The 25,369-nt window shown below is 45.4% G+C and overlaps 1 protein-coding gene across 1 annotated transcript; it reads right to left on the minus strand.

Annotated features, from left to right (window-relative positions):
- Window positions 1–76: 76 nt before the first annotated feature.
- Window positions 77–24,366, minus strand: LOC117738774 (collagen alpha-1(XVII) chain-like). Its single transcript, XM_034544893.1, has 54 exons — window positions 24,215–24,366; window positions 21,601–21,655; window positions 19,191–19,649; window positions 19,064–19,111; window positions 18,917–18,970; window positions 18,752–18,799; window positions 18,466–18,609; window positions 18,239–18,337; window positions 17,014–17,079; window positions 16,845–16,925; window positions 16,586–16,636; window positions 16,308–16,460; window positions 16,082–16,153; window positions 15,927–15,971; window positions 15,615–15,737; window positions 15,228–15,530; window positions 15,059–15,109; window positions 14,951–14,977; window positions 14,818–14,844; window positions 14,663–14,725; window positions 14,464–14,568; window positions 14,311–14,373; window positions 14,110–14,145; window positions 13,971–14,024; window positions 13,060–13,131; window positions 12,732–12,794; window positions 12,508–12,576; window positions 12,072–12,107; window positions 11,873–11,989; window positions 11,668–11,775; window positions 11,469–11,549; window positions 11,311–11,361; window positions 11,165–11,218; window positions 11,012–11,053; window positions 10,777–10,803; window positions 10,632–10,682; window positions 10,341–10,412; window positions 10,161–10,190; window positions 8,533–8,649; window positions 4,442–4,513; window positions 4,110–4,220; window positions 3,531–3,647; window positions 3,325–3,447; window positions 3,113–3,208; window positions 2,840–2,965; window positions 2,696–2,761; window positions 2,468–2,599; window positions 2,182–2,322; window positions 1,912–2,073; window positions 1,140–1,289; window positions 888–1,037; window positions 723–803; window positions 495–548; window positions 77–252 (listed from the first exon to the last, which is right to left on the minus strand). Exons 2-54 carry the CDS (start codon window positions 21,641–21,643, stop codon window positions 206–208), a joined length of 4,833 nt encoding a protein of 1,610 aa, XP_034400784.1. The 5' UTR covers window positions 21,644–21,655; window positions 24,215–24,366; the 3' UTR covers window positions 77–205.
- Window positions 24,367–25,369: the final 1,003 nt, after the last annotated feature.

The raw sequence follows: 25,369 nt of genomic DNA on the forward strand, positions 1-25,369 counted from the left end.
AAAAAGAAGATGCAGACGAGTATAAAAAGATAAGAGACAGACTGCTCTTCACTCCCCCCCCCCCCCCCTCAAAAAAAAATGAAGGATGCAGTGGATCAAAAACCAGCTTGTATTAATAAACTCTGGTTTTCTTTACACACGACCTCCATACGACCTCCATATAAAACAGGATTGTCTCTTGAGGTCCATCGTTCAGTAGCGTGACTCAAGTGCCGACGTCCCTCCTTCGGTTGGTCGTCAGGTTGAAGTCTCCTGAAACGCATCACACGTGGATTATTGTGACCTTCAACGTCGAGTGAGGCTCATCATCATAACTAGCAGCAGGGCTCCCTTCCTGCACTCTAAACAGGCTAACATGTGGACGTCCACTGGGTCTCAGTGAAACCCCCCAGTCTTTGTGGAGCTGCAGATCAGTTCATCCGGCTAACGTGGGCCTTGGATCTACTTTGTCAAGCTATAGTTCGCCCTGCAGGGAAATCAAGCTGCCAACTGACCTCTGTCGCCTTTCTGTCCCATGTGTCCTTCTAGCCCAGGACGACCTCGTTCACCTGGGTCCACACAGACGGAGGCGATTACTTCATGATCATTAGCAACCAATAGTTATGATACACTGTCATGGCAGATGAATGGCAGAAGAAGCCATGAAAGAGTGGATTCTTAACTTTCAGCCCAATTCCAATTGATTTCTCAATCCAAACTCCAACAGGATTTTTTAAATCTACCTCTCTCTCCTTTTGGCCCCGGGTATCCCGTGTCCCCTTTGTGTCCTGGTCTCCCCAGCAACCCTACAATGGCTCCATGTGCTGTAGAGGACACATTCAGTTATCAGAAACCCGTATTCTCACATCTCTGAGCTACTTTATCCTTCTTCTTTGTAACGTCTTTACTTTTGATGTATTCCACTAAATCAGTGACATTTGCGTGGGAACCAAACAGTCGGCTGTTTCCGGGGTGACCGGGTGGGCCAGGTGGTCCCGGCGGGCCCTGGATGGCCCGTTCATTGTGGTTCCGATCGACGTCACGCAGCAGACCGTGAGCTGGAGACACGGGGAGAAGAAGAGTCAACCAGTACCTCTACCACTCGTGCTTTATTGTACATTTGCATTTGAGATGTGTAGCATCATAGCACAGAGGCGCACATTTGATGTAACCCAGCAGATCGGTGGCATTTCCATTGGAACCAAACCACCGGCTGTATCCAGGGGGACCTGCGGGGCCAGGCGGTCCCGGAGGTCCTTGGAAAACACGACTGTTGTGTTCCCTCACGATGTCGTGCAGAAGGCCGCGGGCTGCAAAAGACAAACAACTCTGTGATGCACGTGAAAGTGGGCTGTATGTACAGTTCAGAGGAGGGTAAGTAATACCTCACAATACAGCAAGCAGCACTATGGCCTCACGCCTGTTCTATGTGCAGATGTAAGAGGCGTGTTCAGGGCACAAGCATGAACCCAATAGCAACAGCTCTTAGACAGTGAAGCCTACACTCTCTAGACTGGCCAGAGTTGAGCCAGCTGGTAATTTGGTGTTGTACAATATATTGTATGCACCAAAGTCCTGTTTGTTTCAGTCAGAAAATACAGAGTCCTGTACTTCTGTGTCCTCAATGGTGGGTATGGCCCTGTGTGTGCTGGGAACCAAAGGAATTGGGAGGAGCTTCAGGGCTCTGCAGACTGCGGAGTCCAGCATGTTGTCCACAGAAGGCCTTTGACAGCGGTTCACTTTTGCTGCTGGATACTGGACACACTGACTTTACAACCAAACTCTTCTGGGGAATGAGCGCTTCTCCATAACGCTGCAATCAGCACTTCCAGGGGCCAAGCAATTCAACACCCCAAACTGGTAATATATTAATGGTCACGGTTCAGAGAGAAAACACTTGTCCTGTTCCTAAACTTCCTCAAGTTCACCTACATTTGATATAATCAGTTACTTTGACAGCCATATTGGAGTAGTCTCCAGTATCCAGGTTCCAGTCTCTGGCGCTAGGTACACCTGGCTCTCCCTTGTGTCCTTGGGGTCCAGGAGGTCCTGGCGTCCCAGGAAGTCCAAACATAGCTTCTCTCACACCGTCACCTGGAGATAATTCAACATACGAGAACAATTACTTAGTTATTGGGTCATATGTGACAATAAATCTGATTTATGAATTGACATTCACATTTTTGCTTCAAGTAAACTCACTCTTGAGATAATATTGTTGTTCTGCTTTCAGCATCTCTCTGTTGGCATGCTCCGCATGGGTCACCAGGCCGTGGATTCGACCAGGGCTGCCCTCGGGTCCAGGGGGACCAGGGGGGCCTGGTAGGCCTCTGAGGGCAGCACCTTTGGATCAATGGAACAGATGTTGAGGAAGACAAAATGTATCTTGAACTAACTCACATGATCATTTTATACCATGTATATGTGTATATTTTGTCAGATGAACTCCTCATGAACTGACGAAGCTAATGTCTTCAGTCAGACTCACTTTGCAGGTAGTCACGCATGTCTGAGCTGATGTCGGCCCCAAATCCTGGTGGACCGGCTGGGCCAGGTGGACCTTGTGGGCCAGGGATACCAGGGGAACCAGGAAGCCTCTGAGGAACTGCTTGGTATCCACCTAGTAGGACATTGACACTGAACATTAGCTGAGGAATACTCCTGCATCCAATTATGTGATTTTACTGGGTGTGTGTGTTCTTATTGTCTTTCTCACTTGATAACACGTTTCCAGGAGGCCCCGGAAGCCCACGTGGTCCAGGGACACCAACCACCCCCCTCTCTGGTGACAGACAGGACCCACGGTCAATCACAGGCATGTTCTCTCATGGTAACCTGGAGGTCCACCTGTAACACTCACCATTCATGAGGGCAAGGACACGGTCCGCCACATCCTGAGTGTTGAATCCATAGCTGCCGTGGCCTGGAGCTCCAGGAGGTCCTGGGGGTCCAGCAGTACCACCAACGTATCTCCTCACGTCCTCTCCTGGAAACAAATAATTGACACAATTTGACAAACAGTCTCACACGCAACGCTCTAAGAGCTGGGTATCGAACCAATACACTTCAGGTGTGCCATTCACATATTCTGAAAGTAATCTGGGGACGTTAACCACCACCAAATGAGACTTACGTTGTAATAAGTTGATAACGTCATTGACAGAGATAGTGCCAGGTGGACCTGGAGGGCCAGCAGGGCCAGGAGTCCCATCATATCCTCTACCTGACCCTGAATGGGGGAAAGTCACAGAAGGTTTGCACTACTGTTAGAAAAGCTGTAGGTGTCACATACAGACACCCTGTGTAATCATTCATTTATTCACATTATTACATAATTGGTCATACTCTGGATGTAGGCGATAACTTGATTGGCCAAATCATCCACCAGCCTGTCCCCTGCAGTCCCTGTGGCCCCTGGTGGACCGGGAGGACCAGGAGGTCCAGCCAGGTACTGCCTGATGTCGCCTCCTGCGTGTCAAGACAATGTTGTCTCCTTCAGTCGATCACAGAGTAACAGTACATGAACCAAGGTAAATACATGCATAGCTTACTCTGAAGGTACTCTGCTATGTACTGGCCCACATCCCTTGATCCAGATCCACTTCCATCTCTTCCAGGTGGTCCAGGTGGTCCAGGTAGGCCTGGGGCTCCAGGACTGAACGATCCACCTGGTACGACACCACAAATTATGTCAGAAAAAAGATTAAATATCAAAGATTAAATACCTACTATTATTAATACTGCTACAATAATAGCGGTACCATTCGACTGTTGAGGCCGGTGCAGAGGTACTTAATAAAAATATGATTATAAAAAATTGTCTGTGCATATGTGTTGTAGTAATAGCTGGTTGTTATAGATTCAAACCTTCACTGCTCACTGAATGGGGAATAGTACTTGAGATTTTAGGCACAGTTTGGTTATTGGTGCCCCGTTAATAATAGTTTGCTAATAATCCTTATTTATATTAATAATTGTATTAATATAAATAATAACATTTTTAAACCTGCTAATAACCAAATCCGCTCCTGGCAGATCCCAACAAATTTATATTTGACAAATATCACACCTGTCAATCATGCCGTCATTCTCCATAATATGATTTGATATGATATTTAGGATGGCCTTACCATTGGAGGCCCTGGGTGCTCCTGCGTCGCCTGTAAGGAACAGTAACATGTCATTGTGTGCTCTGTTGCTGTGCTGGTCTCTGCCTCGGCCTCCAGCTGTCTTATCTTGAACTGCACTTCCAGTTCTTCAGCTTAACGACTGCTTATCTGCAACTTGAGCTGCTCTGACTTGCTACAAAGCGACTTCACACGTTTGCTTGCTGACTTCTTGATAAAGGAGAATACAAACTCCGGGAAAACAGACCGGGATTGTTTGTGTTTAATGGCTCAATCTTGTATCACATATAAAAGAAGAGGATTTGTAACGGGTCAGAACATTGAGCTGAGTTTACCTTTGGGTCCTTGTGGGCCCTCTGGGCCCGGTGGACCCTGAGACCCCCTGGGTCCAGGCTGACCTGGGAAACCTGACATGAAAACCAAAACACTGATTTAACATCTGGTAAAAGAGCTTGATGGTTCATCATTGACTCTTAAAATCCCTCCTTGACAACTAAAGATGAAAACTACCAGATGTGGCTGAAAGCTCTGAAATGTTTCCAGTGAGAGGAAATGTTTTGTCAACATATTAACATGCACTTCCATTCGAGCAGTTACCCACCCTTAACCTTAACTCTATAGAGACTTTGTCTGTCCCACGGCCACTTAAATTAATTCAATCAAAAGTAACCAGAAGAGGAGTCATACAAAATAACCTCATACAGGTTAACATCACTACTGCAACAGTGCAACAAAATAGGATCATTAAATGTGGACTCCTAAATATTAGATCTCTGTCATCTAAAGCTGTATTAGTAAATGATTTAATATCAGACAATCACATTGATTTATTGTGTCTTACCGAAACCTGGCTGAGCCATGAAGAATATGTCATCCTAAATAAATCAACTCCTCCAAGTCATATTAATACTCACATTCCTCGAGGCACCGGCCGAGGAGGTGGAGTAGCAGCCATCTTTGACTCAAGCCTATTAATAAATCCTAAAACTAAACTAAACTACAACTCATTTGAAAGCCTTGTTCTTAGTCTTTCACATCCAACCTGGAAAACATTACAGCCAATTCTATTTGTTATACTGTACCGGCCACCAGGTCCATATTCAGAATTTATATCTGAATTTTCAGAGTTTTTATCAAGTTTAGTCCTTAAAACTGATAAGGTTATTATTGTAGGAGATTTTAATATTCATGTGGATATTGATAATGATTGCCTTAGTACTGCATTTATCTCATTGTTGGACTCGGTTGGCTTCTGTCAGAGAGTACAGAAACCCACTCACTGCTTTGGCCACACCCTCGACCTTGTTCTTACATATGGCATTGACATTGAGCATTTGGAGGTCTTCCCACAGAACCCTCTTCTGTCAGACCATTACCTCATAACTTTTGAGTTTATACTGCCGGAGTATACACCGTTAGTCAAAAGTTTCTACACCAGATGTCTAACTGACAGTGCTGTAGCTAAATTTATAGAAGCGATTCCTTCTGCATTTGATTCAAAACCACGTCTCAATGTGACGGAGGACTCCTGTGCTAACTTTAGTCTGTCCCAGATTGATCATATTGTCGATAGTGCTACAGGCTCACTGAGAATGACACTAGACTCGATAGCCCCACTGAAGAAAAAGACAGTGAGGCAAAGGAGGTTTGCTCCCTGGTATAACCCTCAGACCCGCGACCTAAAGCAAACTTCACGAAAGCTCGAAAGCATATGGCGTTCCACCAATCTGGAAGAATCACGCTTAGTTTGGCGAGACAGCCTTAAAACATATAAAAAGGCTCTCCGCAATGCCAGAGCAGCCTATTACTCATCAGTAATAGAGAAAAATAAGAACAACGCCAGGGTTCTCTTTACCACTGTAGCCAGGCTGACAGAGAGTCACAGCTCTGTGGAGCCGTGTATTCCTATAGACCTCAGTAGTAATGACTTCATGAACTTCTTCAATGAAAAGATTTTAACTATTAGAGGCAAGATTGATGATCTCTTGCCCTCAACTACTGCCGATCTGTCATCAAGAGGAGTGGCCTTGGAAACGGCTGTATGCCCTGGTGTATATTTGGATAGCTTTTCTCCCATTAACCTAGACCAATTGTCCTCAACGGTTTCTACTTCTAAACCGTCTACCAGTCTCTTAGACCCCATCCCAACGAGGCTGCTTAAAGACGTGTTGCCTTTAATTGGCACCTCTCTGCTGGATATTGTTAATGTGTCTTTGCTAACAGGCCATGTACCACATTCCTTCAAAGTAGCTGTAATTAAACCTCTCCTGAAAAAGCCCACTCTTAATCCAGAGGTGTTGGCTAACTACAGACCGATCTCTAACCTTCCCTTCCTCTCTAAGATCCTTGAGAAAGTAGTCGCAAATCAGTTGTGCGACTTCCTACATCAGAATAGTTTATTTGAGGAGTTTCAGTCAGGATTTAGAAACCACCACAGCACAGAGACAGCACTGGTGAAAATTAAAAATGACCTCCTAATTGCATCAGATAAAGGACTCATCTCCGTACTGGTATTATTAGACCTTAGTGCTGCGTTCGACACCATTGATCATGACATCCTATTACAGAGACTGGATCAGTCGATTGGCATTTCAGGTACCGCACTAAGTTGGTTTAAATCCTATTTATCAGATCGATCTCAATTTGTATTTGTAAACAATTAATCCTCAATGACCACCAACGTTAATCATGGAGTTCCACAAGGTTCTGTGCTTGGACCAATTTTATTTACCTTATATATGCTTCCTTTGGGCAATATTATCAGGAAACACTACATAAACTTTCATCGCTATGCAGACGAGTATCTATTGATCAAACCAGAGGAGACCAACCAGCTCGCTAAAATTCAAGAATGTCTTAAAGACATAAAAACATAGATGACCTGCAACTTCCTGATGTTAAACTCAGACAAAACTGAAGTTATTTTACTAGGCCCTGAACACCTCAGAGATCAATTATCTGGTGATGTGGTTTCTGTAGATGGCATTGTCCTGGCATCCAACACCACTGTAAAGAATCTCGGCGTTATCTTTGACCGGGACTTGTCCTTTAACTCCCACGTTAAGCAAATCTCAAGGATTGCATTTTTTCATCTACGTAACATTTAAAAAATCAGGCACATCTTGTCTCAAAAAGATGCAGAAAAGCTGGTTCACGCGTTTGTTACTTCCAGACTAGATTACGGCAACTCCTTATTATCAGGCTGCTCTAATAAGTCTCTTAAATCCCTCCAGTTGATCCAGAATGCTGCAGCTCGTGTACTCACACAAACTAAGAAAAGAGATCACATTACTCCTGTATTAGCTGCTCTGCACTGGCTCCCTGTAAAATCAAGAATCACATTTAAAATTCTTCTCCTCACCTACAAAGCCTTGATTGGTGATGCACCATCATATCTTAAGGAGCTTGTAGTACCATATTGCCCCACTAGAGAGCTGCGCTCACTAAATGCGGGGCTACTTGTGGTTCCTAGAGTCCTAAAAAGTAGGATGGGAGCCAGAGCCTTCAGTTATCAAGCCCCTCTTTTATGGAACCAGCTTCCACTTTCAGTCCGGGAGGCAGACACAGTCACCTCATTCAAGAATAGACTTAAGACTTTCCTGTTTGATAGTGCTTATAGTTAGGGCTGAATCAGGTTTGCCCTGGTCGAACCCCTTGATATGCTGCTATAGGCTTATAGGCTGCTGGGGGATGTTTTAGGATACACTGAGCACCTATCTCCTCTTCTCTCTCTACTTATGGATGAATTTAAATATCTCCATTGCACCTTATTAACTTCACGTCTCATAGGGTCCATTGGACCTGGAGGTGTCTGATGCCTGGTGAACCGGCCTCCCGCGTTGGCCCTGCTAATGCGCCCCGCCCCCCCCTCCTCTCTACCTCCTTCTGTTTCATGGATTGGAGTTCCATTCATACATTGTCATATTCATGTAATGTGTTTATGTAACTTTGTAAATGCTGTTCATTCTGTACACATGACATCTATTGCATCCGTCCATCCGGGGAGAGGGATCCTCCTCTGTTGCTCTCCTGAAGGTTTCTTCACTTTTTTCCCTGTGAAAGGTTATTTTTGGGGAGTTTTTCCTGATTCGATGTGAGGTCCTTGGACAGGGATGTCGTATGTGTACAGATTGTAAAGCCCTCTGAGGCAAATTTGTAATTTGTGATATTGGGCTATACAAAATAAACTGAATTGAATTGAAAAAAAAATCACATGATGAGTGACACCTGTGTATGATTCTTTTGTTTGTGGGCCGTTGTCCCCGAAGTTTTGGAAAACACCTGCTGTACCCTGCTGTCTACTTCCTCTCAAATCTAAACTCATTTTCTAGATGAGGGAGCAGGAGTTCCAGCCCAGTAGGCCGGATGCCCCCCAATGTGACAATGTGACGGTACATGCACCAAAGTAAATACATGCATAGCTTACTCTGAAGGTACTCTGCTATGTACTGGCCCACCTCCGCTGATCCAGATCCACTTCCATCTCTTCCAGGTGGTCCAGGTGGTCCAGGTAGGCCTGGGGCTCCAGGACTGAACGAGCCACCTGTAACGACACCACAAACTATGTCATGTAGAAAAAAGATTGAAATATCAAAAGTGAGACAATATTATAAAAATGCTACAATAAATCGTTGGAGTACTCTTTTGGTGGAATAATGATTATTAAAAAGTGTCTGCTCGTAGAAGAGTCGCATTTACTGCATTTAAAAAGGGATGGGGAACTTTAGTTTTTCTTGAAAACACTGCAGCCTTAAGGATCAAAATCTCCTTCATTTCTAGGCATTGCTGTCCTTTGATAAACAAAAGTGCTGTAACATGTTTGTGAGGTGAGTAGTGGGCCATAGAGGTAGTGGTCTTCATTCTCTATATATTAAGCCTTGGTCAAGTGGCTTCCTGGAAAGTGAAAGGGTATTGGTGACACTATAGGTCACTATTGTTGAGCCCTGCCTGCTCTCACTGTGAACTACTTCCAGATGGTCTACATCTTTAGACATGGTTCCGGGCGACGTGCGACAACTCTTTCCTCGTCCATTCTCAGAGGATCAGTGAATCGGTCTTGCTCTGTCCCCCCACCCCCCCTCCTCCCCCCTGGGACTACTTTGCCTTCGGAGACCCTACCAGGAGCTGTTGCCCTCAACAACACAGATCCCAGGGTCACTGGGGCATGCAACCCCCTCCACCACGTGGAGTTCTCACTGTGAACATCTCACACGTTACGATTCATTGTTGAGGTGTATAGATATCACATATATATTTTATGTCAGGGTCATCGCAGTTGAATGGGATGTAGTCTATTCATTCATTTAGGAATGTGGTTAGAACAGAGCCTTTTGAGGAGCTACACAAACTGTGGAGGGCAGAAAGTTGGATCTTCTTAGAGAACTACAACTTATGAACACAAAGGACCTGTTACTGCCCCGGTTTGAAATGATTCCAGCTGTGCGACACGCCCCTTTTATTCATCATGGGTGCTGAAAAGACTTCCTCGCTAATGGCCCCTATGGAAAGCTGCCTCACTCCTCGAACCTCAACATGCATTTTAGGAATAAGGACCTCCTTTAAGATGGAGAGTAGAAATCAATTTCCAGGTCACGAACCGGAGGATTGAAGAGGAACATCATCGGTATATAAGATAGGCCCAACACACAACAACATCAACAACAACAACAAAACAAAACAAACTGCACCCTAAAAACAAACAAAATGCCAAAATAACCCAGAATACAAACAAAGCAAATACTCCATATGTAGATATAAGTAGATTATTATAAGCTAACAGAAACACGCCGATTTGTAGTTTCAGGTGACTATAATATAGTTATTAATATTCCATTCCATATCTGCCAATAGATCACCCCTAATGCTATCCACTTTTCCCCCATGAATTAATAACAATATATATCTTTTGGAGAATGTTTGCATGATTCACAGGTGTGTTATTGGTCAACCATTGTTGCTGCTGGTTGCTCACAACCCTGCAGACCTTCTAAACGCACAGCATTGTTGGAGATTATTAACAATTCATGAGTTGATATGAGATTCAGGATGCCTTACCATTGGAGAACACAGGGACTCCTGCATAACCTGCAAGGAACACGTCAGCAGTAAGAGAGACAAACAGAACAGACAGGAAGTGTTTGTGTTTAACAATTCCCTGTATAACAACACACAAATACAAGAAGAGGATATGCAACAGGTCTGCAAGAGAGAATCAGAACATTGGGCTGAGTTTACCGTTAGGTCCTTGTGGTCCTTCTGGGCCTGGTGGCCCCTCAGGCCCCCTGGGTCCAGGCTGGCCTGGGAAACCTGACATGAAAACCATAAGCCTGATTTAACATCTGGTAAAAGAGCTTGGAGGTTCATCATTGACACAACATCAAAATCCCTCCATGACAACTAAAGATGAAAGCTACCAGATGTAACTGAAAGCTCTGGAAAATACTAACACAGAGTTATTATTACATGAAGCAAGACTCCCCATAGTATCCATCAAAAATCTATCTTATCGAAAGGTCGTTCACATACCAACAGCATGCTGCCCTGGACTCCCTGGAAGACCTGGTTGACCTGGTTCACCTGAAACAATCATCCTTACATTAAGATATGTTTCTTTAAAAATGTTGACATGTCTATACACCATGATGCATGCAATGGCTTCCAATCTTCTCACCTTGGTACCCCTGGGGTCCTTGGGTGCCTAAGGACAATGAACGATAAGATTAAAGAACATTTCTGTGATGCAGAAGTTCTCAACAATTCTAAAGAAGAATCCGAAATCATGTCGACCCGAGAACTGCCACATTTACCTGAATAATGTTGTATGCATGAATCCATTATAGACACAGTCCCCTGGATTATTTTGTAAGAGACTTTTGTTGTCAGATTGTCTGATTTGTCAAACCTACCTGCTGGGCCGGGGGGTCCTGGTGGTCCAGCAAAAAAGGTTTCTAGGGGCAAACCAGGGAAGAACACATGAAAGATGCCAACTAAAGACAGCTGAAGCTGAATATGACAGTTTTTTGTATTCATTTGTCTAAAATAAGATTTCTTTCACCAACCTGAGGTCGGCACAAAGCTGCCAGGCTCTCCTCGAGGTCCAGGTAAACCAACTCCTGTTAGAACAACAGAACAAATACAACTTTTTATTCTGACACTTAAATCCTCCTGCATGCCGATGATCTAGGTATCTATTTTACTTGTTTACCTGGCTCTCCTGCAGGACCACTGCGTCCTGGAGGTCCCTGTTTAATTTCACCTAAGTCAGAGTTACAGCAATATTTGCATAATTATTCATTTGATCTAAGCACTTAATACAATTATTTTAGAATACCCTGAAAATGTTAAACATTTCTTTTGACATACCAGGAGGGCCTTGCGCACCAGCTGCTCCAGGAGGCCCTGGAGGTCCAGGTGGGCCGGGCAGTCTAACCGCTGAAGAAAGTCCTGTTTAGATTGAAAGCATAAAATAGATGTGTGTATTACTGCCTTCCACACTGTTATTCTTGATACCACCACCAAATGAAGTCAAAGTAAGGAATAATAGAAATAGAGAGAGACTCACTGTCAGTTTGGGTAGCATTGCCAGTTTCTGGCCTCACGATACTCCCAGACTCAGCAGGTTTTCCTGGCTGTCCCTTTTCTCCTTTCTCTCCTTGTTCTCCCTTAAGGCCTATGTTATGATATAAATGTACCATCACAGTTTATTAAATATGTATCAGCAATCCGCACATCCCTTAGTCCATTTTGGGTCAAGAGTTTGGATTTACCAGGTTGTCCTGGGACACCAGCGGGGCCAATGGGTCCAGACAGACCATGGGTTCCAGCAGGACCTGGAGGCCCAGCAGGCCCTGGAGGTCCGGGGATGGCCACAGTATTGGAGCCAACTAGAAACCAAAAGCAAGTTCCATTTTAGCCTTTGTTTTTGATGTCTAACTGGAGCCAGTGTTGGTTTGTCGAGGTTCTTACTGGGAGCGATGACTTTACCAGGTGATCCTGGTTGCCCTGAGAGACAGTTATGTTTGATTAAATGATCAAACTTTATACATTATACAGTACGTACAAGCATGACGTGTATCAATAGTTTGACCAAGGCATTTGGAAAGAAAAGTGAACTGCCATTTACACAACTGAATGAATGGTTTAGAAGTAAAGTGTGTCTGCAGGCTTTCTTTAGGCATGCTAGAGGTGAATCTAACGAGGGCGGTCGACCAGTGGCTCCACCAAACCATAGCTACTTTTCATTTTACCAACCTACCATCCACTCTTTCAGGAATTGTATTACCTTGTCATAATGCTTTGCATAAAAGAAACATGTTCATTCCAGTCAAGTATTGAAAATAAACTACCGTTAATCCCTCAGATAATATCTGAGACACACATGGATGACATGACAGGAGCCTACCTGGGGGACCAACATCTCCCAGTCCAGGCTGTCCCCTCAGTCCAGGAAGTCCCATCGAACCCGTGTCACCTGCATTACAGAGCAATCTTTACCTCAACAACAACTCGCAATATTCTGGGATGTTTCTCAGGCAACTCCTACAGAACAAACTCAGGGGGGTGAGGTACATCCCTCTATAATCTAGACATCTTGTTCATAGTACTCTTGTGAAGCTCATTCCTCACCTGAAATTCCTTTAGATCCCTTTGGTCCAGCAGGTCCTTGTGGTCCTGGTTGTCCAGGTTCACCTTGAACCATGAAAACAAGAAACGTAAAGATATAAAACCCTTTTTCTAACCAATAATAACTTCTTCAAAGAAGACTGTTATTTATCATCATATATTTCAAAAGAATAAATTACACAAATATAGAATGTTAGGTAACAACCTGTTGAGGTTACCGTTAAGATATTAATTTCTGATAGAGATAAAGAACAATAAACAGCTTTCACTGCTGTAATGACAACTTCCTTTCGTGTTGTTCTTGATATGTTCGTTATATTCTAGAACTCACCTGCTGGCCCACGTGGTCCCCTCTCTCCCGGTTCTCCTTTGGTTCCCGTCAGCCCCGGTGTTCCTCGATCACCTGCATTCAAAATGAAGCTCTCACTCATGCCGAGATATCTTTACATAATATCATTGCTTGATACTGCTAAGACACAGTAACTTAACCATTTCATTATATTTTAGTCTTTAGTTTCACGCCATAATTTGTTCTGTCCATATTCATAGTTTTACTTTGTCAGGACTCTTTATTCTAGTTCATGAGTTATTCTATATTCACATTACAGTTCATGTTAATTTGTTCTAACTATTTTCTTCAGAAATAACACATTTGACTAATAAAGGGAACTCATAGCATGAAATCAGACCAACATTTTGTGAACACTATTAGTTTGAAATTGTCATGATGTCCATTTTTAAATTGAGTGTTTTTTGGCCTCTAATGATTAAAACTTATCAGAGTCAGCATTATCTATTTATTGTTTGTCTTAAAATTTGAAATACTTTAGATATCTTTAATTAAGTTTCACATTTAAATTATACAAATGTCTCAGTTTATTAATATCGGAGGCCATTTTTGAATACATTCTGGTGAAATATTTATATCTGTAATAGCCCCATTGTCAAGCAGTGTATTAACTGTGTCACTCCTGAGTTGCCCCTACTGTGAGTAACCTAGTAGACATGAAACATAGTTAGTTCCCTTAATTCAAAGGCACGGCTAACAACATGTCCGTTTCTTCATCAGGTCAACCTTAAATATCAACGTATATTTGAGTTAGAGGCCTAAAAGGACCAACAGTCAGTTAATGTGAATATTTTTGACTTGAACCACTGATTGTTTTTTGAGAGAGCACATTACTTTTCTAGTTTTTTTGTTGGTGTGAAATGTGAAAAGAAGATAAACCCTAAAAGGCAAACCGTTATCTCCTGGTGCTCCTGCTTCGCCCTGGAAACCCTTTGGACCTGGAGCCCCTGCAAACAGATGGTTACAGATTTAACACGTGACTGTCAATCAATAGGAAATAACAGACCAAAAAAGTAATTCACGAGTCTTTACCGAGGCTTCCTGAGGTACCCTGCTCTCCCATGGCTCCTAAATCAAACAAGGAAATCATAGTGGCAGCTGACTTTGGCCTCTGTTCACAAAGTCACTTCACTTATTGAAGTCAAAGTCATTTGTAATATGCAAAAACACTGGTGTGGTCTTTTAGATTTGATCAGATCTGGCCCATAACTCCACCATGACCTTTGACCTTACCTTTCGGCCCCACAGGACCAGCAGCACCAGCAGGACCTGGACGTCCTGCCTCGCCTTGAGATCCTGTCAAAACCAGGTTTCACTGTCAAAGACTGAACAGACTCAATGAATAACGTTCCATGATTCAACGTAGGGAACATAAACATCTTCTACCTTTGTCTCCTTTCTCTCCAAAGCCTGGCGGTCCAGCCTCTCCACGGGGGCCCATCGGCCCGTCACGGCCCCTCTGACCTGGGGGTCCCCCAGAACCTGGTTCACCTGGTCACAAAAGGAGGAGAGATTCACTCACTCTCACTTTTCCTACTCTGCGTGACCTCAAAGAACAAAGGCGATGACGTGAACTTATCTCTACCTTCGCTTCCCTTTGGTCCTCTCGGTCCATCCAATCCTGGGTGTCCCATCTGCCCAGGGGGTCCTATAAGATAAACGGGGGCAGAAGGAACCGGCAGTGAGTTTGCCACCTCTGTGGGAAGGAAACAGCTACGACACATTTGTTCTCAATCTCACCTGGCAGGCCAGGAAATCCGCTATCACCTGCAAAAAAACAATTCATAGCCGTTACACAGCTTCCTGTTTATCGCACACTGCTGAGGTTTGATACCCATAACATTTGAAATACATATGCAGCACTGTTCCTCGCCTTTTTGTCCTAGCAGCCCTGGATCCCCTGTAAAGAAACCGCAAGCCTTAGATAGGATATCAAGAAAATATCAACTTTCAAATGATTTAATGATTTGTGCTGACATGCCTTGAGGTCCTGGATCTCCTCTCTGTCCTTTTATTGAGTATGCAAGTGTATCTGGTAACAGAAACAAGGATCAATCACATTTAAGTGTTGAGGAAGTTGTTCTGATGACGATTGTGTGGATTCATGAGCTCATGTGACGATAACTCGTCCGTGTGTTGTATTTCCGCACCTCTCACAGCATCCGAGAGGAGTTCCGCCCTGACCAGCTGCTGCACGGCTCTCTGCAGGGCAGCGCCCTCCTGTCCCGGTCCGCTCCCTGCACCTCCCCCGGGCCCAGCAGCCCCCAGGTTGATTCCGTTGCCGGAGCGGGTCAGGGTGGACCCGGAGGAGCTGCTGCCGATGTATGACGCGTCCAGAGGGTCGACCATGTTGATGCCGGAGGAGGCCGACAGTCGGCTGGACCTGGCTGACGCGGTGCCGGTGATGGCCTCCAGAGCGTCAACGCGCTTCTTTAGCCGTTTCACCTCCTCACCTGTGAGGCCAGAGAGAGAAGGTGACCCTAAGCGACCCCCTTGTGGAAAGTAAATAACACGCTGCTGGAGGATGCATGTCTTGCCCAAAGCGATGAGTCCAAAGAGGAGGCCGAGGAGGAGGAGCAGGCTGAGCAGGAGGCCGAGCAGCCACTTCCACCAGCTGCAGCAGGACCAGAAGCTGAAGGGGGACTCTTCCTTACCGATCTCTGAGAAACAAAGACGGTTACCTCTTCGACACTTTACAGACATTTATTCACATGCAAATCGTTCACATGACAGAACACCTATTTCATCAATTCTGCTGTGAATCTAGTTTCTGTTCAGGATATGACTGTAACCCTTTGTGAATGCAACAGATTATAGTTGAAGGGGAAAAGTAGGACCATATCCAGTACCTGCATAGGTGGCTTTGTCTTTTGTGGCAACTTTTTGCGTTGCAGCTTTAAAAAGAAAAGAAAGAGCAAAAAAAGAAATCACACACCGAACGAGAAACACGACATACGTGATGAATGTAAAAGCCCGTGACGTTTAGTTGTATATATCGGTGTACATTGAGCATCCGTTCCTGCCTCCACTCTGCTGGATGACAGCCCCTGCTTCTCTCTCTTCCCAGAGTAGGCAGCTACAAGACAGAACGGGGACAACACGGATCATACAGAGAACACATCTTTGGTGCCTTCAGAGTGTCAGAGACAGTGAAAGCAGTCGAGGCAGTGGGGTCAGCATGTCAGTGTTAGTGGTACAAAGCAGGAGTACTTGGTAGGATGTAGTATTACCAGAAGCATGAGCAGGGGCAGCAGACATGAACTGCTTCCCCGTGTCTTTGGTCATCACCAGCCGCTCTGCCTCCTTCCTAGCGGCAACGTTGTCCTTCTCTATCAGCACAAACTTAAAGTCTCTGCCCGAGGCGTCGTCACTGCTGGGTCTCACTGCGGGACGCAGACCACCGGTTTAGAAACCGCTGTGAACAACTACATCGTCCTGATGTTGAGGTGCACGGGAACATGTGTGTTCACCGCGGTGCGCCTCTGCACCACGCCACGGTGCAGCTCACCTGTAGTGGTGCCCATCCCGGTGCCAGGCACGTTTTTCTGCACCCCGTAAACTGTGAGGAGACAAGCACGCTGGTTTAGACCGTGATTCCTAAAGGAAACCACACAGCCTCTTTTTACGTTCACGCTGATATTTCCACATTGAAACTGATGGCTTCAATATTGGCAATTCTCAAAAAGGCCATCTGAGCACAACGCGGTAAAGGCGTTTGCAGTAGGATAACGCTTGGATACGCTCTGTACTTAACGTCACTGCTTCACCTATGTGTGTGTTGGTTCCAGCTGGAGAGAGGTCCATCGGACCGGTGCCGGCCAGGTTATTCTGAACACCGTACACAGGACCTGAGACGGAGAGAGAAACCACACATTAGCTCCTGTCGCTGCCAACGGAGAAGGATGTGAAGTTAGGACATGACAGGAAGAGAATCACCAGTGCTGCCAGCAGATGGTCCATCGTTCATGGAGGAGGAGCTGAGTGTCAGGTTGTTCTGAACGCCTGCACATCAAAGAACAGAGCACAGTCCTATGTGTCCATCTGTCACAGTTGGCCAAGCAAAGCAAAACTAAACTAAACAAAGTAAAACATGTTAGACGTCCCTCTCACTCCCTCAGTGTCCCTCAGTGTCCATCACAGTCCCTCACAGTCCATCACAGTCCCTTAGTGTCCCTCACAATCCATCACAATTCCTTAGTGTCCCTCACAGTCCATCACAGTCAGTGTCCCTCACAGTCCCTCAGTGTCCCTTAGTGTCCATCACAGTCCATCACAGTCCCTCACAGTCCCTCACAGTCCATCACAGTCCATCACAGTCCATCACAGTCCCTCACAGTCCCTCACAGTCCCTCACAGTCCATCACAGTCCATCACAGTCCTTCACAGTCCCTCAGTGTCCCTCACAGTCCCTCAGTGTCCCTCACAGTCCATCACAGTCCATCACAGTCCTTCACAGTCCCTCAGTGTCCATCACAGTCCATCACAGTCCCTCACAGTCCCTCACAGTCCCTCAGTGTCCCTCACAGTCCCTCACAGTCCCTCACAGCTAATCACAGTCCATCACAGTCCATCCCAGTCCATCACAGTCCCTCACAGCTAATCACAGTCCATCACAGCTAATCACAGTCCATCACAGTCCCTCACAGCTAATCACAGTCCATCACAGTCCCTCACAGCTAATCACAGTCCCTCACAGTCCCTCACAGTCCATCACAGTCCTTCAGTGTCCCTCACAGTCCCTCAGTGTCCCTCACAGAAATGTAATTTCTCTAATTTGTGTTTTTAATATCAGTGGATATTGTCTTCATTCTGCCCTGCATCTATTATTAAACAGTCAGTGCTAGCTGCTGCACAGTGCACCTCTAAAGCCCGGATTCAGGCCTCATTGACCTTTAATAACTAACTACATCTCACACAGGTGGAGATACAAGGCCACCCCATGAACCTCCATCCTGGGTGCTGTATTGTAGTCTACTGATACAGCCTGGTTACAAAGTGGTCCCTTTGGCTGTAAAGGGTCTGTTGACCTAAATCACAAAACTGTTTAATGAGTTTAATGGGTCGAGTTTTGAAAGCCAACAGGGGCGTGACCATGCAACAGATACAACAGCGCCTCTGGCCACAAGATTGCTGCTGCTCTTGCTTGTCATACATGACCGACCTGACGGGGGAAGGGTGGAGGAGGAGGACAGGTTGTTGGGGTTGGTGTTGTAACTGTAGCTACTGCTCACGCCTCCGGACCAAATGCTGCCGTAGTGGTCTAGCAGGGGAGACAGAAAGAATCAAAAGCCGAGGACGCAGCAGGAAGTGTCCTTTGAACAATGGCTCATCACTACGCCATGTGGTGGTCCGTGGAGGAGGCCCCGTGGGTGTGGGTGTGTGTCCAACCTGCGCTGCAGCTCTCCGACATGGCCCTGGTGTCCACGCTGGCCTTCTTGGGGATGGGCAGCGTGTTGTTAGAGGACGGCGTGGGGCCCGTGCCGGCGGAGCGGTTTCCTCTCAGCAGGCGCTTCACGTCGTCCAGCTCCGACCCTGCACAGCAGAGCTTTAACGTCAGACAGAGGACCACCCGGTCTCCACTTCAGCGTGTCAGACTGACTGACACTGCGGCATCGTGACCTCGTTCTCTAGGGGTCATATCTGTATATGCATGGCTGGGAAGAGTCCTACTCACAGCTCGCTGGGGGAGAGGCGCTCTGCAGCCGGGCTCTGATCTCACTCTCTACACAAAGCACAGCACGTGTACATTGAACACGGCTTTGATAACAACGTGTATAGTAAAGGTCAAACCAGTCTTGATAAGCATTGATCGTGCACTGTGACACAGCTGCCAGCCTACCTCTGCTCTGAGTTCTCCCTCTGGTCGCACAACTGGAAGTTGCGCTTGAAGAGCCTAAAAGAAAAGAAAAGAAAATAGGAAATCCTAGACAGTTTGAACGTATGAGCTCATTCCAGATCAAATCTGAGATCCAGGTAAAACCCTTACCGTACTCCTTCCTGTTGTACTCTGGAGAGGAGTTTGTGCTTGAACTCTCTGAAACGTGGTGACAAAGGAACGATCAGATCAGCCTTCAATTTGAAGTGTATGACTTGACCTCTGACCTACGACTAACCGTAAAAGACATCTGAGAGAGCCGCTGCCATGCTGGTGCTCATGCTCTTCCTCTCTTTCGGAGCAGGTGAATGAGAGACAGCGGAAGACGATCCTCTCCTCGCTTCCCCAGATCCTCCCGGGCCATAGCTGGCCTTGGTCACCGTTGAACCCGTCACCGCACCTAGACCCCCATCCCCTTTTCCTTCTCTGCCTCCGCTCGTGACACCAGAGGACATGCTGGAGGACATGCTGGAGGACATGCTGGAGGACCCTCCTCCGTGGGCCCTGAACACTGCCCCTGAGCCCCCCGAGGCTGCTGACCTCCCTCCACCGGAGGACACAGCAGAGGAGGCTCCCAGAGTTGAGATGCCGAGGCCTCCTGGTCTAGAGGAGCTGCTGGACGTGAACATAACTGTGCTGCTAGAGCCTCCTGATGCGGTTCTCTCACCTGACGCTCCTGCACTCACAAAAACATCCCCTGAATGAAGAGAGGGGAGGAGATTTACCACCGCTCTGATCATTTGTCACATTCTTTGCAAAAAGGTCTTTTTCATCTCATCTTTAAGAGCAGATATCAGACCTCTCATCCAATACGCAGATGACACGTGCAAGTGCTGACGATGGCTTATAACTAATTGCCTGAATCCAGTTTCAAGTACAAGACTGCGCTGGCAAAGAAAAAAAAAATCATATATGACCTATAACATGAATACCTATTCTCACTTATTTTGCCTGGTAGTGTGCCTGAACATGCATCATGCTCCAGGAATCCTTCCATCTGTACGAGATGGATTTATGACACCTGTAGAACATAGATGCTGGTGCTGCCCAGGGCAAAGATCCTTCTCTGGAGGCTTGACGGGCCTCTAGCTCCCTCTAGGGGAAACATACGGCAGTAATTCTTCGCCTCCCCCAACGTACTTTAAAGTTGCGTTGGGGGATGTTCTGTCCACCTGGGAGCAGCAACACAGGCTGTCAACACTGGCATACCACATGGCTAGCATGGAGAAACCGTCCTGCAGACACAGAGATACACTAGCATTCATCTGCCCTTGTACTTTGGCTAAATAACAATATTCACTCTGCCTTTAGCTTAGTTTTGTTCTCCATTTACTTTGTTTGTTGCTTGGAAAGCAGCATACAGTTGGTTTTATTGAAGCTTCCCCCTGAATACAGCTGCCTGCCACCCAGAAACATATAAATAGACACCCAAACCCTCTGAGGAGAACCAACAAGCCCAAAATATATATATATATATTATATGTGTGTATGTATGTATATGTAAATGTGTTTTTGATTAGAGGTCAGTGACCGCCACTCGGGTGAGTTTAGAAGCTTTTGCGTGTTTAGATAAAAGGCCTAAACGTCCTCACTAGAACATAGTCCTCCTTCAGTTCGGGGAGACGGGAGGTCATGTGACCGCGGTGGAGTTCCTTTTTTAGCCCAACGTTTGCTTTTTAACTTTTTCCGTAAAAGTTAATTTGCGAAGATTACAAAACCTGTAAGTATCATTGACGTTTGTTCGTCACCGATTATTTTCTGTTAAGAATCCCATTGGCTGTTTGTGGAGGAAACCGGTGATGATGACATCCTGTTGCACTACAGACAAACGTCATCCTGCAGCTCTCCACTGTGTGTGTGTGTGTGTGTGTGTGTGTGTGTGTGTGTGTGTGTGTGTGTGTCATGAATAACAGCTGCAGAGGGTAAATGGAGCCTCCCCGGGGAGGGATGAATAGTAATCACAAAATGAAGTCAGTTAGTGTGAAATAAATTGAGATTTAACTTCACAATCTACCGTTCATTATGCAAGGAAACAATCTCAATATGCTTGCGTATGATGTATCCTCATGGCACCGCTAAGTCATTATGATGTCGGCGGAGTAGAGAATGAAGTATCAGTTTCACAGCTTCAGGAACAAATCTGACCTGGGAGCCAGCCGAGAGTCAATATGCTGCAAAGACGAGCTGCTTACATTTTGTTATGAATTCATATCACATATACTGTACATGGTGCATGGGATCTTTGTGCCACTTTTTCTCTGGCCTTAGTAAACCAATAGGTATCTTTGCTGTGGTTAGTTAGTGGTTCTCAAAGCTTTCAGGGTAGCTTCACTTTGTGAGGAAGGGTTGAATTATTCCGCACACATACAAGAACACTGATGTCCTCACTTGAGTTTCTAGCATGTGGCCTTTGGAAGGCTGGTTCTCCTCTGAACTTCCTCAGATCAAAAGGAAGGGCAGTAGACTCACTTCGTTGTATTGAGGTGGAAGCAGACATGTCAGAGACAGATCCCCCTCTGTTTGTAATTCCAATGAGCCAACCTTTTAAAAAGCCGTCATCGAACTAATGCCGTGACGTGACACGGCTCCTTTTAGCTGGTTTGAAGCAGCTGCAGGTGAAGGCCACCCACCACCTTTTGAGATCTCACCTCCAGCAGAGCGGACAGTCGTGGCTGTCGTTAGATCGTCCATCCGACTGTAATACTGTGTGAAAGATGACAAAAAAGATTACCAATCCCCGAGGCATTACACACACACACACACACACACACACACACACGCGCACACACACACTTTCATTTTGTGTGGTCATATTCGGTTCCTTTGTATCCATGCTCCTCTATAGAATCCACCATGCCTCTGATGTACGGGGCTGTAGAGGAAGGGCGTAGCTCTGTGCTCACTTGATGAATGTGGCTTTGAGTTAAACCAAAAGGACCTGAAAGGCGCAGCGCTGCAGAAGGTAAGCCGAGACAGGTGAGCTTTCATAGCCGGAGGAATATACAGTATATAGAGCCGAGGCGTACAGTTCACTGACCAACAGCAGTTAGGTGACAGAGTTACTTCTTCATACTGTAGAGATGAGTTGCAAACATAATACACAGCATGTGGTTGTAGCATTTTTTCTTGACGGTCCAGTGAAACAGAAGTTACGGTTCCAAATGTTTGATGACTCATCCTGCACACTGGATTATTAGTATTTTTCAAACTTCTCATTCAAATGAGAGGGAGAACTGGCCGCTCTGCAGGGACACAGACCATCCCTCCTCCTCCTCCTCCTCCTCCTCCTCCTACTTCTCCTCCTACTTCTCCTCCTCCTCCTCCTCCTCCTACTTCTCCTCCACCTGATCTGACAACAAGGTGAGGGAGGCGTGGTCTGGAGCTCCATGTTGTGCTGAACTATAAGCCCGCCCACTTTTGTAGCTGTCCAATTAGATTTGAAGGATTTGATTTCCACCCCTTTTGGAACTGTTCACCTCTAATGTTCTGTTTCAATGTGTCACATGTCACATCTGTCTCACTGGGTAGAAATACACATTTTCCCCCTTATGGATAAAAAGGTAAATTCATAAGCACTAACAGACATTGTCTTGGTCCGCCTGGTCAGACCAGTAGCTAATGTTAGCTGAGGTTGGTCTGCAGTTATGCTACATGTTAGCATTCAGCATTATCCCACCATGGGTCCTTGCTATTCACAACAGCATTACATATTCTTGCTTTAGAGACACTATCATGGAATATTGAGACATTTTGTTCATTTTCTCATCGTGTTTTTGTAAAACATGAACGAGATCAGTAAACTCCATGAGTTTATTTTGCTTCCAAATCATATTTGCATTGTTTAATAAACATAAAACAACTTGCTGTGTTGCTCTCACACTGACAGCATGTGGGAAAACAAACGGTTAAACGTGGTCAATGTGAACCAGTTTGACACATGGCCCGGGCTTCAGCGCCAGTAGGTCAGGAAATCTACTTGCCCAAAGTACATTTTTATTTGCCCTTATACTATTGTATTTATTTATGACACTCTAGCAGCGTATTTCATAAAATGTATGTGCCTTTTAATAAACTGACCCGCTCTCAAAGTTATGGCAAACGGCCTCATACATATACACTCAGCTCAAATCCTGCGTTCAGGATCACTACTGAGCACGTGCTACTCTCCAACTTCTTTTTTCCCATTTCCAATAGAAGCAACACTCCATACATTGATAACTATGTTCATGTCTTTATATATAAAAATGTAGGGGACAAACAAATTGCTCACTCCTTAGCGACTACCATCCTCAGCTCAAGAACAAATACCATGGGGGTCCACACTGTCTAAATAAATATGGTTGCATTCATTAAAAAAGTGACGTGTAGCATAGCAGCGCTAACACTAACGTACTCGGCTAACGTTAGCGCCACTAGAAACCTGAATCCCATTCAACCTCCTTCAACGCGTGTCACTGTCGCACAACGTGGACCACGACGAGCTCCAGGTCCACCCAACCAGCCTGAAACCACCGGTGCTGCTGGTCAGAGCGCCACGCTGTGATTGGATGGACTGCACACGAGGGGTGGGGCCTGGCGAGGGGTCAATGTCTTTTTAGATTTACATGCCCGATCTAGCATTTTACTTGCCCGGGCATTATTGCCTTATTGTTGAGCTCTGTGTTGTCAACACATGTTGTCTGTTGAAGGCAATAATTTGCCCGAGGAAAATAATATAAAATATGGAAATATGAACTTGATCTGGCTTGATGGGTGATTGAGCTTGAAAAGAGCAGAGTGAAGCCCCCAGCAACAGTGAGCTCTATGTCTGTTGGGTTTTGCATGATTTTTTCTACCTTACACACACTCTAAAAGCAATAACTGTACACACAATTCCATTCACTAAAGTGCATTTGATGTTGTTGTTGTTTTTGCAACTTTTGCATTTAATCATACACTGCAACTTCCTAACCTCCTCACTATATGTTATTATGTGTGTATGTACTTTGTAATGCATTGTGCCTTTTATTATTCCTTGCTATTGCATGTATTTTATGGATCAATAAAGCTGATCTTATCTAATCTTTAAAAGCCATTTTCCAAGTTAAAGAGACATACAAGCTAAAGTCATTAGAGTTGTTACTGTTATTCATGACAGTTATGGCTGCTATGACTCATGTTATTACTTTGAAGTGGTGACAACCTTCAGTCTTATTTATGATTGCATAGCAGCTCACAGGTTGAGTCGACTTTACAAAACAGAGCGGTGATGAGTTTTCTTACCTTTTAGATCGGAAAGAATCCCTCACCCCCAACGATGCGTCCCAGCAGAGTGTGTCCTCTTCAGCACATACATTTATATATGTGTGTATATATGTAACAACTCCAGGAGCTGAAGGAATACGCCTGTGCAGTGCCAGAGACCCGCATGTGTCTGACTCATAGCTTCAGTCGACAAGTCCCGACAAAGTGGAACGGGCCCCTGACGGGCTCTGTTTGGACAGTGCAGGCAGGAGAGCCCCGGGCTCTTTGAACGCAAGGATTTAAACACTGGAATACAGGCGGCGAGCGTGTTGCACGACTCCATTGATGGTTACTGTTCTTTCTTCCCATAACCACAGACTGAAACTAAGTGCTTTGTGAGTCCTACACAAGTGAAAACATTTGAAGTGTGGACAATACGATCCCTTTAGAGGAACTGTAGACGGGGGTCATGACTCCTGATCTGTGCATCTGATTATGAGCGGTGAGCGTTTTGTTTGTGACAATTGCAACACCAAAGTACACAGGAGGCCACAGGAATCATCTCCAGTGTGGTGCTTGTTGTAGTTAGACGTTAGACAACCAGCAGATACCACTTCTCTCATTTAGCTGCTGTGTGTGTGTGTGTGTGTGTGTGTGTGGCGACAGTACAACATTGGGATTAACAGGCATTATTCTGACAACAGGAGAACTCTTTATATATATATATATATATATATATATATATATATATATATATATATATATATATATAACAGGAAGAGTCACTGCATTTCCCACACTGGCTGATCATACTGTGATTTCACTGTGTCAGGGAGCCAGGTTATCTGTATGAACTGGTTCCCCCACATGTGCTCTCATGGACCAGTCAACCATTCATTTTCCGTTCATGGTTATCTTCCACAGTACCAGGATGTGCCAGCGTAAACGAAGCTGGACGCAACGGGTTTCTGAGAAAAGGATCTGTGTCTGCTCGCCAAAACCACAACAATACAATCTCTACGGTAATCTAAAGCACAACCAATCACGGCGTCAGCGTCAACGATTAGGCCGTCACTAGACAGGTGGGTCTAGTACATATGTGTGTCTACACATGTTGGTTAAATTCACATTTCAACTAGCAAATGTACTCCTTTCCCTTTTCTTTTTACTAGATCATCAGCAACAGTGTTTGAA

Source organism: Cyclopterus lumpus, chromosome 1 (genome assembly GCF_009769545.1).
Source record: "Cyclopterus lumpus isolate fCycLum1 chromosome 1, fCycLum1.pri, whole genome shotgun sequence".
NCBI classification, from domain to species: domain Eukaryota; kingdom Metazoa; phylum Chordata; class Actinopteri; order Perciformes; family Cyclopteridae; genus Cyclopterus; species Cyclopterus lumpus.

Coding starts and splice junctions, on each gene's coding strand:
- LOC117738774 (XM_034544893.1), bottom strand. CDS start 21,643: ATGGACGATCTAACGACAGCCACGACTGTCCGCTCTGCTGGAG. Junction 10,191..10,340: donor AGGACCACAAGGACCTAACG/GTAAACTCAGCC, acceptor TGTTCCTTGCAG/GTTATGCAGGAGTCCCTGTG. Junction 3,648..4,109: donor AGCACCCAGGGCCTCCAATG/GTAAGGCCATCC, acceptor GTGTCGTACCAG/GTGGATCGTTCAGTCCTGGA.